The sequence below is a fragment of the Camelus dromedarius genome, chromosome 6 (assembly GCF_036321535.1).
Source record: "Camelus dromedarius isolate mCamDro1 chromosome 6, mCamDro1.pat, whole genome shotgun sequence".
Classification (NCBI taxonomy): domain Eukaryota; kingdom Metazoa; phylum Chordata; class Mammalia; order Artiodactyla; family Camelidae; genus Camelus; species Camelus dromedarius.
This window is the reverse complement of record NC_087441.1, coordinates 66,105,863-66,121,534: the sequence shown is the minus strand read 5'-3', so window position 1 is coordinate 66,121,534 and position 15,672 is coordinate 66,105,863. Positions and strand designations below refer to the sequence as shown.

Here is a 15,672-nt window from a genome sequence, read left to right as displayed (position 1 = left end):
GTACATATACATATACTACCTCTTTATCCATTCATCTGTTAATGGACACTTAGTTTGATTTCATACCTGGACAGTTGTAAATAATGCTGCTGTGAACTTGAGGTGCATGTATCTTTTTTAATTAGTATTTTACTTGTTTTCAGGTATATACCTAGAAGTGGAATTGCTAGGTCATATGGTAGTTCTGTTTTTAATTTTTTTGGAAACCTTTGTATTTTTTTCCACAGTGGCTGTACCAATTGACATTCTCACTAACAGCGTACAAGGGTTCCCTTTTCTCCACATCCTCGCCAACATTTATTATTTGTGTTCTTTTTGATGATAGCCATTCTGACAGGCGTGAGGTGATATCTCACTGTGGTTTTGATTTGCATTTTTCTGATGATCAGCAGTGATGAGCATCTTTACATGCGCCTGTTAGCCATTGGTATATTTTCTTTGGAAAAATGTCTGTTCAGGTCTTCTGCTCATTTTTAAAAATCAGTTGTTTGTTTTGTTATTGAGTTATATGAGCTCTTTATATATTTTGTATATAAATGCCTTATTGTGGGGTTATGGTCACATCATTTGAAAATATTTTCCTCCCATTCAGTACATTGTCTTTTCATTTTGTTGACGGTTTCCTGTGCTGTGCAAAAGCCTTTTCATTTAATTAGGTCCCATTTGTTTATTTTTGCTTTTGTCTCTTTTGCCTGAGGAGACAGATCCAAAAAAAATATTGCTGGGATTTTTGTCCAAGAGTGTTTTGGGTATGTTCTCTTCTAGAAGTTTTATGGTTTCTAGTCTTACATTTAGGCCTTTAATCCATAAAATTGTATTCTTATTCTCCTTCTCTCAGGATTAAACTTATGCAAATCTAAAAAGAGATTTTTTTGGGGGTCATTTTTTATCTGAGATCTTCCTGAATCAAGTTCTTGTCATGATTTCTTCTTTCTTTCTTTCTTTTGATGGACTTTAAAATTGGTTTGTCATGTTGTCCATTAAGTAATTGTTAAAGTAATGAGGTCTTATTCTGGGTAATTTATTGAATACAATGAAGCAGTTAGTCACTCACTGGCAATTTTTCAAAGGAGGTGGGCCAAGATATCAACCCATTTCTTTTGGTGCACCAGCCTTTAGAGTTGGGTGTTCCAAGGATTTGCTAATCACCAGCTGGCAACTGATTTACAAGGCGGGTAAGATGGGACCCCTGAGTGGTGGCCACCGACTCACAAGCAAGACAAAGTGTGTACCGGCTTCAAGACTTGTCTTTTGTATGTGCATCTTGATGGCAGAGAGACTGCTTGCTGCCCGTGGCATGTTTGCCAGATGTTATCAGTTCTTGACCATCACTTTGGCTTAGCAGCTGGGGACTGCTAAGTAAAATATGTTATTCCAGTTGAATATGTCTGTCTTCCTATTTGTTCTTTTGTCCATCCATCCATATATCCATTGATCCTTCCATCCATCCAATACTGGGCTTAAGCCATCAGTGAATGGGCTAGAATTAACTTCTGAAAGCACTGTTTAGAATTGAGGTTGGGAAACATTTTCTATAAAGGGACAGATAGTAAATATTTTAGACTTATAGGCAATGCTGTCTCTTGCAACTACTCAGTTCTGCTGTTGAAGGACAAAAAACAACTACAGATAATACGTAAATGAATGGACGTGGTTGTGTGCCAATAAAACATTGTTTACAGAAGTTACTTTCCTGCCCCTTGTTTAGACAGTTGGAAGTATCTGACTCAACATAGTTTGTGTGCTACACAAAAAACTTAAAAAAAAAAAATGCTTTTGATGCTTATCTGTTTCCTAACAGCTGTGTCTCAGGTTTGTTAGCTTAATTGTCATCTGTGTTGAGGTTTACCCACAAAAGAAGTTTTATAGGTTTTACCATTTTATTTATTTATTTTATTTAAACATATTGATGATTTAAAACTTACTCATTTCTCTCTGGCACTGGTTATAGAAAAGTCATTGGATTGGAAATATACAAAAATACGAGGACTAAAATTTTCCACCACATCATTGATAACAGCAACATTAAATTGGAGAATTGTTACTTACAAATACGATTTTAAAAACTATATTTTTGATATAAAAACATATCCAAGATATATTGCTAAGTGGAAATGGAGATTGTAGAAGGGTTTTAATTAGTGTGTACAATGTGATTCTGTTTGTGGAAAGAAAACAAGATTTACATCTATCTATGAACAGTCAACAGGTTTGAACTGTGCGGGACCACTTGTACTGGGTTTTTTTCAGTAGTAAATACTACTGAATAGTACCATGATCCATGGTTAGTTGAATGTGTGGATGTGGATGTGGAACCAAGGATGCAGAGGGCTGACTGTAAGTTATATGCAGATATTTGACCCGTGGAGGGTCCATGCCCCTATCCTCTGTATTGTTCAAGGATCATATTACAAATATATCTGAAAAGATACTGAATCAGCCAGAGTCCTTAGTTTTCAAGTAGATGAGATCAACTCTCCAATATAAGCAGAAAGATAATTGAAGGATAATATGAAGGATAAGCTCAGAGATCTCTAGAGTACCTAAAAACTAGGCTTAGAGGTCATATATCTAGGTACAAAATTTGACTGCATAGTGGTTTTGCAAAGATGCCGCAGCAACTTTAGTGGACATGGAACTGTAGTCTGAACCATTGGTACCATTGAACCTGGGTGCCAGATCTGCCTCCACCGTTAGTATCTCATGGGTTCTGGATATTTGCTGGTCTCTGGTATCATCAGCTTCCAATTCAAAGGCTGGTACGGATGGTGCATTTAATTGGCAGAGCCCATGTTTTGCGCCCTAGATGCAAGGGAAGCTGGAAAAGTGAATGTGTGGACCTCAGCTTTGAAGTGGACAGGGAGCCTTGCTTCATGAGGATTGTAGGAAGATAATTAAGGGATCTGGACAACAGATAGAATGAGAATTATTCATTGCAGGCACTATGAAATTGTTGGTATTGATTACTTCTGGGCAGTGGAGTTGGAAAGGCTTACTTGGGAGCAGAGAGAACCTTTTCTTTTACTCTTCTGTGCTTTTTGAATTAAAAAAAAAAAGGAAATTCATGTGACAATGGTAATAAAAAGACCATGGGGAAAATGAACAAAAGGGAACAACACTTTTTTCCCACCACTTCCATTCTTATTCTACTTCACATAGGCATTCAAGGTTTCCCAGCATAATGGGGCAATTCCATCAATGTCCTATTCAATTTCCCATAAAAATTATCTTACTCTTTCCTCTTGAATTCAGTCAACTCTATGTTACTTGCACTTGGCTGGACAGAGAAATCATGAAATGGTTTTCTCTGGAGTACCAGTGGTTTATTCTTCCTTTTGTCCTGGTGGAGCTGATTTGGTACCTCTCTTTGAGATCTACAGGATTCAGCTTTGAAAATTAAGGTGTTGTCACCTGCCATGGTTGATGAACTGTTCATAGATGCAAGGTGCAAAAATAAAGTATACTTAAAACCTTGGCCCTACTATGTGTGTGTGTGGTTTTTTTTTTCTATTTTTCAAACACCCATAACTCCTTGATAGAAAACTTGTCTGAGATCTTAATTCCATCCAATAAAGTTTTAGCAGACATATTAACATTTTGTAAACTTTATTTTGTAGAATAGGTTTAGATTGATAGAAAAAGTACAAAGACACTACAGAGTTCCCAGACACCCCAAGCCCAGTTTCCCCTATTACTAACATCTTATGTTTGTATGGTACATTTGTTATAATTAATGAACCAATGTTGATAAATTATTATTAACTAAAGTACAAACTTTATTAAGATTTTCTAAGTTTTTCCCTAAAGTTCTTTTTCTGTTCCAGGATAGCTGATTTGTATTGTACTTTTTAATCTGTGTAGTAATGTCATATTGTAAATGGTGTTTCTGTTATAAATAACTTACGGAATTTGGGGGAAGAATAAATAAAAGTAAGCTTGCCACAGTGAAGTTCATATATTCTTTTATGCACAAATGCCACATGCGAAAAAATAATTAACCTTTCATTTTTTTCCCTTGTTATCTATTCAGTGGAGCAGGTTCCCATAGAACCGTACAACATCCCCTTGTCCCAAGCCGAGGTCATCCAGGAAGGGAGTGATGTTACGCTCGTTGCCTGGGGCACTCAGGTCAGTAACAGTTGTGGCAACGGGTAACGTCCATCTTGTGTTTGGAAGCTCTCATTTTCAATTCTGATCCGATGAAGATCAGAATTACGCCTTGTTTTGTGCTACATCTGTATCTGGTACTGATTTTTGATTGAAGGTGAGATGCCTTTTCAGTCATGTTAAAATATATAGGCGTATGGCGAAGCCATTAAAACTATGTTGAGAGTTTATGAAAATGTATTCACTAAACATACATTCTCTCAAGCACACGTTCCACATCCTCACTACTTGGTGCAGCACGTGACTTACGATCGTCTTTTTCTTCCCATCTGCTGTCCTCTTTCCCGATTACTTGGCTGGCTCTTTGGACCCAGCCAGGGGTCTCGTTATTCCATTCCTTCTCTTTTCGAATGACCTGACCTGCCTCAGCTTTCCCCAGCACTTATTCCCACATGGGTCTCCTGTCCAGCTTTTAAGCCATAGACTCCTATCTCGTACATTACTTCTCCTTCTTTTCTTTTCTTTTTTATCTCGTATACTTCTGTCTCTCCTTCTTTTAAAGAAATGATCAGTTTTGTTTTTTGCAGTGTGAAGGAAATACTTGCTTATTTTAGAAAATTTCTTACCCCACACTGTAAAGAAGATACTGAGAATCATTTGCGATACCACAGCCTCCTGCTCTCTTCTCCTCTTGATTTTTGGCTTGGAGAGCTGTAGTCCCCATGGCTTCTCACCAGCAGGGGGATAACCATGCTGTTGGGTGAGTCACATCCTGTGATGGTGTCCACAGTGATTTTTGCAAACCTCTTCTGCTCTCCTTGAGCCCCCTTTAAAAAATATCCACCCTCAGCATGTGTCCGTGTCTCTCTTTTAATAGGGAAGTTACATGTCTCAGGCATTAACTCCCTCAACGTGCTTTCCCCTCACACCTATTAATTCTGCTGCCAGTCCTTTCCTTTTTCCCTTTTGTCCTGGTCCAAGAAGAGGTATCTGGTTTTCATAGCTTCCTCTCTAAATCTGTTTCAGGATGTATTCCATTTCCCCTTCTCCAGGACTGGGATTAGTCAGCTGGTCCCTCTCTCTCCTGCATCTTCAGTTTCTCCTTCCATGTCCCTTTTATTTAAAAAGCATGTATCTCTTCTCTTTGTAAAAAAATACCTTTTCTCTGTCCTACTTTTTCCTTAAATATCAGTGGATCGCCCTCCTTTTTTTATCACCAAACTTGAACAACTATTTTCTATTATCTGTATTTAATTCTTTAACTACCTTGTCTTCTTTTTTTTTAAACTCATTTCCCTTATGAGTTCTTTTCCCACTAATTAGAACTATTTCTGCTAACATTGATAATCGTCTAGTTGTTAAATCCATCCCTTATCCTGTATTGCTATAGTATGTGACACTGCTACTGTCTCTGTGTATCTTTTTTTAGCTTCTGGAATATATTGTCTCCTGATTTTATTTCTTTTTCTTTAACTATACTTTTTCTTCTTCATCTTTTTTTTTAATTTTTTTTTTTTTATTAAGCAATCTCCTCTTCCTCCACTTAACTCTTAAATGTTGGTCATCTACAGGATCCCATGACTTATGCCCTTTACTTCTCTCTCTACATGCTTTCTCTGGAAACTCAACCTACTTTTGTGACTTTGTTTACCTTCTGTGAGCTGATATCTTTGGAATCAGTATCTCTGGCAATGACTGCTCTCCCTTTCTCCAAGAACCTCTTTCCTGCTATTTTCTAGGCATCTGTATGTGATTATTTTGGTGGAATATGGGGTACAACATGTCTAAAACTAATTCAACTTACTTTACAGACCAATTCCTCTGACTTTAAGCACTATCGCGATTAAGGCTGTCAGAACTCAACAATTTTTGTCAGTAGTCCTTCTCTGTATATTTTCCTCCTTATTTCAGGTTCACGTGATCCGAGAGGTGGCTTCCATGGCTCAAGAGAAGCTAGGAGTGTCTTGTGAAGTCATTGATCTGAGGACTATACTACCTTGGGATGTGGATACAGTTTGCAAGGTATGGATATACTGTGGAGAGTATCATTTCCTCAAAATCAGGGACCAGATTTCTTGGCTCTTTGCAAAGAATCAGTTTGAAATTTTGAGCTTTGTGAACATTTTCAACTGATTGAAAACTTTAACATTTACACCCTGAAAGAAGTGGATGCTGAATAATCCGCTTAAGGCTCAAGGAAACAAGTACATTCAGGTTTTTTTTTTTTTCCTCCCATAGTTATCTGTTTCAAATATTACAACTCTCTGTTCATCATGCAGCCAGCTTGGGTTGAGTCGTGTGAGTTATGGACAACTACAAATGAGAGCATGTCAGGGATGTTGAAATCACTTGTGTTTTTTAACTTCTTATTGGTTATGGTTCAATAAGTTGGGTTTAATATAGCCAGCTAAATGGTTTGGCTGAATTCTCATTTGTCCCCTCTCCAAAAGAGATGGAGATGGATTATTAAAACAAACAAAGAAAACAACTTTCTTTAGATAGCTTTAATACTGTGCCTCACAGTTTGATGTTATATTGTGGGATTCTGGCTGCTCTGATTTACAGTTTTGTATCTAAGTAGTCTCTTGAACTTTGGCGTGTTTAGATTGCTCTGGTTCTTACTATTAATAGGATTCACATAGTCCCCTCTCAAGAATATAGTTTAGTTCTCATTTACTTGGCTATGACTGATGCCTTTCATATTAATATCTAGATAAATTGAGGTACATCTGTTACCATATTGGTATATAAGGAAGGTTAAGCTACTAAACTTTAGGTAACATTGCATGTACTTTTTCTTGATCTACGGTTATAGCAGATGAGTTGTAAGACCTAGACTATGTTACATTTATTATTTTCAAAAGCTTTGGCATTCTTACAGCTTTTGTAGGCTGTTTCTTAGGTTAGTTATGTGAAAATAATCTGCAGCTAGTACTGCTGTAAAAGCATAGCAGAGGATGTCTTTAGGTGAAGATTTGTTTCATAATTTAGTGGAAGATTTACAATAAATGTTCTGTAGACTCACTGGACACTGTCTAAACACTTGAGATGGTTACAAATGGTTTCAATAATATTCTAAGTACTATTAAGAGCACCATTTTAGGTTGAGTTATTTATAACTGCACGAAAACAATGCTTTTTTGCAGACGTTATTCAAATCAGGTCAGACATTGAATTTTCTTTCAAATAGCCAAATGTCGCAAAGAATGGTTAAACTGGGGCCGATAGCCTTTGGCCCAGAGCAGGCTTCTTGTGTGCAACATGTCTCCCCCACTTGGGGTTTGTATTTATAATGTGACTATAACGTGTTTTTTCGTATGGGGATACGATGCTTTGTCGTGGTGCAGTGGAGGGTACTGATATATGGTCAGGGCAAGTACTTTTAAGCCTATTTTACATATTCATATACATTTTACATTTAAAAAGAATTTATAGCAGTTTACAGTAAAACACAAATATAATAACTCTCCACGTTTGTAAGCATGAAAGTACAGTGAGGAGAAGTAGAGGAAGAAAGAAGTGGGAAATTATATCTGTATCAGTTTGCTTCCGTGGACACCGCCACCCGCCAGCGCCCTTTGGTGAATCTGCTGGTCGTGTCTCTGTGTGATCCCCGAACGTAGCTCCTGCTCCCTAAGGCTCTGCGCTCCTGGAGAAGGTGAAAGAGGAGACCCAAAGCCTCCGCTGAACGGGACAGCGATGCGGCAAACCTCTGCCTTGCTTGCAGCTCTCTTTCCGGCTCGTGCTGGGGTGCTTTCATCATTGTTACCTTTCTAGTTGAAGGCCCTCCAGTTGCGCCAGTGAAAGCCAGCTTGTCATTTCTTGATTACTTCAGGTGTACTTGTGCCTCTCTTCGTTGCTGCCCATACTATATCTCCTGTTTTCTTTTCATGTATCAAAAGAGTATCAAAAAAGTTTTTTTTTGATACTTGGCATCTTCTAGCAATTGGAGATGATTTTAAGGAAGAGGGCCCTATACCCAACACTGATATTAAAAATTAGATTTTTAAAAATTTAACTACAATTTGGCTTTTCTTTGTTATCTTTATGAATTCTGTAGTAATCAAGATTTATGTTTATTACCTCTTTCAGTTAGTGCTGTGTTTCATTGGTTGTTTTTGTCTTATGACACAGTTAGATCCCTCAGCGTTTTATTCATTATATGTTAAACTCAGAAAGAAGGTGCATCTTTTAGAATACCACATCAAGAAAAGTCTAAAGTCTATTAAAGGTAAAAAATAATTTATCAAACATATGCATTAGCATACTGTGCATAGTAAAAGGACTCTGGAATATTGGTTAATGTAATCTGGATTTAAGTATGCTTTGAAAACATACTCATACTTTTTACTTAAGCCTTGAAGCATTGTTTGGACGTTCTAAGCCTGAACAGCTGCTTAGGGACAGAGAAAGCAGCAGTGATTTAAAAAAAAAAAGAATTAATTTTTAAATTGAGGTGTAGTTGATTTACAGTGTTATATAAGTTTTAGGTGTGCAATATAGTGGTTCAAAAGTTTTATAGATTTTTATACTCCATTTAAAGTTATTATAAAATATTGGCCATATTCCCCGTGCTGTACGGTGTATCCTTGCAGCTTATTTATCTTATACATAGTAGTTTGTAGCTCTTAATCCCTGACGTCTATCTCAACTCCCCGGCCTTTTTCTCTCCCCACTGGTAACTACTAGTTTGTTCTCTGTATCTGTGAGTCTGTTTCCGTTTTGTTTTACTCACTAATTTGTTTTACTTTTTAGGTCCCACATACCAGTGATAACATACGATATTTGTTTTTCTTATGTCACTAAGCCTAATACCTTCCAGGTCCATCCCAGTGGCAGAATTTTTGATTGTTGCTCAGGAGTGCTACAAAATTGGAGACTGGAGTGGGCCTAAAACCCAGAGTCAGTTCTGAACCTGACATAAAGAGCTCAGCTGGAAGCTACAGGAAAGCAGAGTAGAAATGCTGGAGTTTTGAGGTGCTGAAGAGGCAGGGACCTACTCTGGCACCGTGGGGTGTGTGTGGGCGTGGAGTGGCTTAAGAACACCAGTGATGAGCAGTGAAAGCCCTGAAATGAGGCGTAAATTGACACTGACTACTGCTCTTTACTTGGGGATACCAGTTGGTCTCCACTAGAAGCTGAGAATCCAGGTTATAGAACCCGTGTCTCATGGGGCTATAAGAACAGAACTGGAAACTCACAGGGTCTTAAAGACACAGTTAGTCTCCCTCTCAAGATGCTTGCCACATTCTAAAGCTGTGTATGACAGGGCCTAAGAACATAACTGAAAAGCTAAGCCGCCACTCACTTGAGGCTGAAGTGACTAAGACCAATAATGCTCTGAATGGAAAGCTGTGGGGTCAGGTCCTTGATTAGAGGCAGGCCAAAAGTAGATCATCCTCAAAAAACTAAAAATAGACTTACCGTATGATCCAGCAATCCCATTCTTGGGCATATATCCAGAGGGAACTCAGATTTGAAAAGATACATGCACCCCAGTGTTCATAGCAGCACTATTTACAATAGTCAAGATATGGAAACAACCTAAATGTCCATTGACAATGACTATATAAAGAAGCTACTCTGGAATACTACTAAGCCATAAAAAAGAATAAAGTAATGCCATTTGCAGCAACATGGATAGATCTGGCGATTGTCATTCTAAGTGAAGTAAGCTAGAAAGAGAAAGAAAAATATTGTATGATATCACTCATATGTAGAATCTTAAAAAAAAGAAAGAAAAGAGAAAAGAAGATACTAATGAACTTATCTACAAAACAAAAACAGACTTGTAGACATAGTAAACAATCTTATGGTTACTGTGGAGAAAGGAGATGGGAAGGGATAAATTGGGAGTTTGAGATTGGCAATTACTAACAACTGTATATAAAATAGATAAAGAAAAATGTCTTCTGTATAGCACAGGAAACTATATTCAGTATCTTGTAGTAACCTATAATGAAAAAGAATATGAAGACAAATATATTTATGTATGTATATGACTGAAGCATGCTGCATACCAGAAACTGACACATTGTAACTGACTATACTTCAATTATAAATAAATAAATACATACATACATAAATACATAAAAAAGAAAAAGAAAGTAGATCAGATCTTCCCAAACCCACATGCAACCTCTATCCCTCTCAGTTCCTTATTGAATTAGTGTAATTTACTTTTCTGCCCAGCAGAACAGGGAGGCAGTCCTCCCATCATCTGGAACCTCTAGGAATCAGAGTTCAATGGAAAATTACTAAGTATATGAATAGACAGGATCATTTGACCAAAAACCAAGAGAAATTAAAGTAATAGAAAGCAGAAACACAAGTGATTCAGATGTTGGAGTTAGCAGACAAAGGCTTGATGATTATTATGTTTAGGAACACAGAGAGAAAAAGGAGTGAAAGAGGTGAGAAGGTAGAGAATTATTCTAGAGAATTGGGGGGAGTGTTTGTAAATGTGTGTGTGTGCACGAGCCTGTGTGTCACACATTGTAGAACCAAAAGAATTTTGACAGTAAGAACACAAGAGGTGTGTTTAAAGACATATTAGACTTAGCAGGTGATACGATCAGTAACCTAGAAGGTAAGTTAATAGAAAATGTCCAAACTGAAGCACAGAGAGGGAAAAATAGACTAAAACAGAAAACAGCATAAAACACATTTGGGATCTGGTCAAAAGCACTATCCTACATACAATTTGAATAAAGAGGAAGGAGAAGAGAGAGTGAATTGGTCAGAAACAGTATTTTAAAATATTTCTCCTGTGAGCCTCTAATGATATATTCAAAGAAAACCAGACACATTTACGCAATGGAATGACATCTTTTTTTTTTCTTTTTTTGCTTTTATTTTTATTATCATTTACCCACTTTTTTCTAAGAAGCATGATTCCTTATTTAAATGTTTAAATTTATTCTCATGCTGTTGAATGTATTTACTTTGGGCTTTTTTTTTAAACTTTTTTTTAATTGAGTTATAGTAATTTTACAATGTTGTGTCAAATTCCAGTGTAGAGCACATTTTTTCAGTTATACATGAATGTACATACATTCATTGTCACATTCTCTTTCACTGTGAGCCACCACAAGTTCTTGTATATATTTCCCTGTGCTACACAATACAATCTTGTTGAATGACATCTTAAATTGCTGGAGATGCCAACCTAAAATGCTATACCCAGTGAAAACATCCTTTTAAAATTAAGGTGAAATAAATAGTTTAGACAAATAGAAATTGAGAGAATTTATCACCAGTGCATATTCACTGAAAGAAGTACTACCAGGGAATTCTTTAGGCAGAAGGAAAATTATCCTAGAAGAAAGTCAGAATAGGCTCACATCAACTAAAATATTCTTTGTTCTGGGATTCTTAGTGTAAAATTTTTATTAGATTATGATAAATCAAGGATGCATGTTGTAATCTCTAGAGTAACAACTGAAGTAATAGTGAAGTGTGTATCCAGCAAGGGCAAAAGGGAACTATAGGTTAATAAAAATATTTGGTTAGACCAAAAGAAAGAAAGAAGGGAAAATATGGACCAAAAAACAGGTATGTCAGTAGAAAACAGATAGTAAGATGACAGATATAAACCCAAATATATGTGTAATTAAATTAAATACAGGTGAATGAAATAGTCCTAATAAAAGCCTAAGATTGTCAGACTTCATTAAAAAATGACACCAACAAACTTGCAGCTTAAAGGAGATATAGTTTAAATATAAGGACACAGAAAAGTTAGAAAGGGATGGAAAAAGAAAGCTATTATAGTTATACTAATTTCAAATAAAGCTTTCAGGCAAGAAGCATTACTAGAAATAAAGAGGAACATTTCATAATTCCAAAGGGATTAGTCTGTCATGAAGGTGTCACAATCTAAAATCTATTATGTCCTTAAGAGCATAGCTTCAAAATACGTAAAGCAAAACAAACAAAACACAAAGCTGAAAGGAGCTGTAGACCCATCGACAGTTAGAATGGGAGACTCTGACACCCCTCTTAAAGGCTGATCAAACAAGAAGACGGTATCAGTGAGTACAGAAGATCTGAACACTTAGTAAACTTGTGCTAACTGTATACCTGGCTATGCAAGAAATCGTTCTTTTCAGTTGATGATAGAACATTTGTCAACACTGACCAAATGCTCAGACAAATAGAACCTTAACAGATTTCAAAGTTTGACGTCATTAGGAGTATGTTCTCAGACAATAGTAAAATTCAGTTAGAAATTGAGGGAAAATAAAAGACAACTGGAAAATCCCCTACAAATTAAATAATTTATGTTTAAATAACCATGGGTTGTAAAATAAATTGCAGCAGAAATTAGAAAAGACGCTGAACTAAATGGTTATGAACATAACATATCAATAGCTTAAGGATTCAGCTGAAGTCATGCTCAGAGAGAATTTTATAGCTGTAAACACATATATTTAGAAAACAAAAATAAGAACTAAAAAATTAACAATCTGTGTTTCCATCTCCAGAAAGAAAATCAGGCCTAGAGAAAAATAGAAGAAGTGAAGTGACAAAGAGCAAAAATCAAAGAAATAGAAAATGTACAATAGAGAAATTTAATAAAGTAAATTTGAGATCTTTGAAGAGATTAGTATTCTTGATAAACTTTTAACAAGACTATTTGAGTAACATACTTGGCAAACCTTTACCAAGACTACTGAAAAAAAATAGATCAAACACAAATGACAAATATCAGGTATAAAGAAGGGAAAATCACAGCAGAGTCTGGACATTAGAAAGGTAGTAAGAGACTATTATGAATAATTTTACAAATCAATTTTGGGTGAAATGGACAAATTCCTGGGAAAATACAAATGTTTCAAAATTAATAAAAGGAGAATTAGGAAACCAGAACAGTCAGATATCTGTTAAAGACATTTAATCCATCTTTATCAAGCTTATACAAGGAAAACTCTAAGCCCATATGGCTTTACTGATGAATTCTTTAAAACACAATTCTTAGCAAACTTTCAGACAGTAGAAGCAGAGGGAAAACTGCCAAATCCTTTTTTTATATGGGCAGCATAATCCTTATATCAAACCTGTTTAGGACTATATAAAGCAAAATTATAGACACATTTTTCTTATGAACAAAGATGTGAAATTTGGAAGCAAAATATTGGAAAGTCAAATCCAGCGATATATAAAAAGCTTAACATGAGGGTTTATTTCAGATATGCAAGGGGTGTATGAAATCACAAACATTCACAAAGGGGTTGATGCAGTTCCCCACGTGAACAAAAAATGGCAAGAACCATCTTATTATCTTAATAATACAGAAAAATAGTTGTTAAAAGTCTATATCCATTCATGATTAAAGTTTCTTAGCAACCTAGAAATGGAAGGAAATTCTATTAATTTGATAAAGAGTGGCTTTATCTTGTTTTATAAACAAGATTTAATCTGATAAAAAGTAGGTTTGTCTGGTAGCTCTGAGTAGCTTTTAAAAAGCCTGCAGCAAAAATATTTCCCAGTGAAATTTTGACAGTTTTTCTCTTGAGATCAAGATTGCAACAAGGATGCCCAGTCATAAAGGAAAGAGGCATGACAATTGTATGTATGGGAAAGGAAGAAATAAAATTTATTCATAGATAGCATGACTTGTATGTAAAAAAGACCTAGTAGAATCTACAGGCAGGTTATTGGAATTAAGTGGGTTTACCAAGGCCCCTGGAAGCATGGTTAATATACAACAATCAGCTGTATTTTTTTATATCAGAAATTGATAATAATTGAAATTGACAATAATTGAAATAATTTTTGAAATTAATTTGAAATGTTATCAATTAAGAAATTGATAATACTTTTTAAAGCATCAAAAAATCAAATACCTAGGGAGAAATCAAGTGATGTGTGTAAGAATTTTAATGCAGAAAATCACAAAATATTATTTAGAGAAATTAAAGAAGATTCAAACAAACCAAAGCACACACCATATTAATTGGTTGCCTTGGCTATTCTTGGCCTTACAATCTTGAAGAAGAATAAAGCTGGAGGACTTCATTATCGTATGTGTTATAGTCAAGAGGTGTTACAAGACTGTGGGAATTACAACATCATCTCGGTGTAAAGATGGAAATATAGACAAGTAGAATAGAATAAAAAGTACCCGAAACAGACCTGTTGGTCATCTTTGAATCCAGGACAAAGGTGACATTGCAATTCAGAGAGGGCTGGGTGGACTTTTCAGTAAATGATGTTGTTTTAGTTGGGTACCACAGAAAATAATTATGTTAACCTGTAGAACACAAATGTCAGTCCCAGGAGGACTGTGGATCTAATTGTGAGAGGGAAAATGATAAAGCTCTTGGAAGAATAGGTGAATATCTTTATGATCTTGGGCAGTCAGGGATTTCTTAAGTAGAACAAAACAAAAACTCAAATATTAACATTAAAAAAAAGGCTGACAAAAACTAGACTTCATTAAAATTAAGAATTCGTTCATCAAAAGGCCTCAGTAAGAGAGTAAATTGACACATTTGGAGAAACTTATGGAAATTTATATTCAGAAATATAAAGTACTGTTACAGTCAAAAGGAAAATATAGACATCACAATAGATATATTGGCAAAAGTCTTGAAAAGGTTCTTAGTGGAAGAATATATCTATCGAAATGGCCCATAAACACATGACAGATTACTCAGTTTCTTTAGCCATCAGGGCATGCAAACTAAAGACACAATGTAGTAACACTAAAGACACACCATTCTAGGCAAAAGAAAAGTGCCCCTCAATACCAAGTGTTACTTAGGACATGGAACAACCCATCTCTCATGTACTGTTGTTGGGGAATATAAAGTGGCACAACGAGTTAAAAAAATTGTTGAGCATTATCTGTCTGAGTCGTATGACCCATAATCCACTCCTGTTTATATACCCAACAGAAATGTACGAAAGATAAGTTCAAGAATGTTTGTAGGAGCAGTATTTCGCATAGCCTCACCCTGTAAACTACTTAAATGCCCATCAGCCAGAGGATGGAAACATTATAAGTAAATAGGATATTGATCAGCAATGAAAGTGAATGAACTACAAATGTAATGGAACAATGTTTTTCACCTCACAAACGATTTGACTTAAAAAAGCTAGCCTCAAATGAGTACACACTGTGTGATTCCATTTATGTAACATGCACAGGTAGACAAAACCAATCTATGGTGTTAGAAGGCAGGTGAGTGAGTAGCGTGTGGTGGTAATAATTGGAAGGGGGCCGTCTGCGTAGGGGATGCTGGTAACAGTTTCTTGTTCTGAGTGTTGGTTAGGTAGGTTCAATTTTTGAAAATTGAGCAGAACCCTCATTTTGTGTACTTTTTTTGTGTTTATGTTATCCTTCAACGGAAAGTCAAAAAAGAAAAAAATGCAACAAACAAAAAAAGCACTGTGCTCCTGTTGATCAATTTCCCTGCATTTGTATTGTACTGGACCTTCCTATAACTCAGGGAGAGCCTTGGTGTGCTCTGGCCAGGAGGAGCCATTCGGCTTGGTCCTCGATGGCTCCCAACTTAGCTCAGCTGTCGCACTGATGAGAAACAGGTGCCCCTAAGTAGG

General features: G+C 36.1%; 1 protein-coding gene across 1 annotated transcript in view; it reads left to right on the top strand.

Moving 5' to 3' along the window:
• Window positions 1–15,672, top strand: part of BCKDHB (branched chain keto acid dehydrogenase E1 subunit beta) — a 195,647-nt gene that overhangs the window by 60,026 nt on the left and 119,949 nt on the right. The window contains exons 7-8 of the mRNA XM_010997550.3: window positions 4,031–4,128; window positions 6,019–6,129. Of these exons, the coding sequence (XP_010995852.2) occupies window positions 4,031–4,128; window positions 6,019–6,129 (209 nt within the window). The remainder of the gene's footprint in view (window positions 1–4,030; window positions 4,129–6,018; window positions 6,130–15,672) is intronic.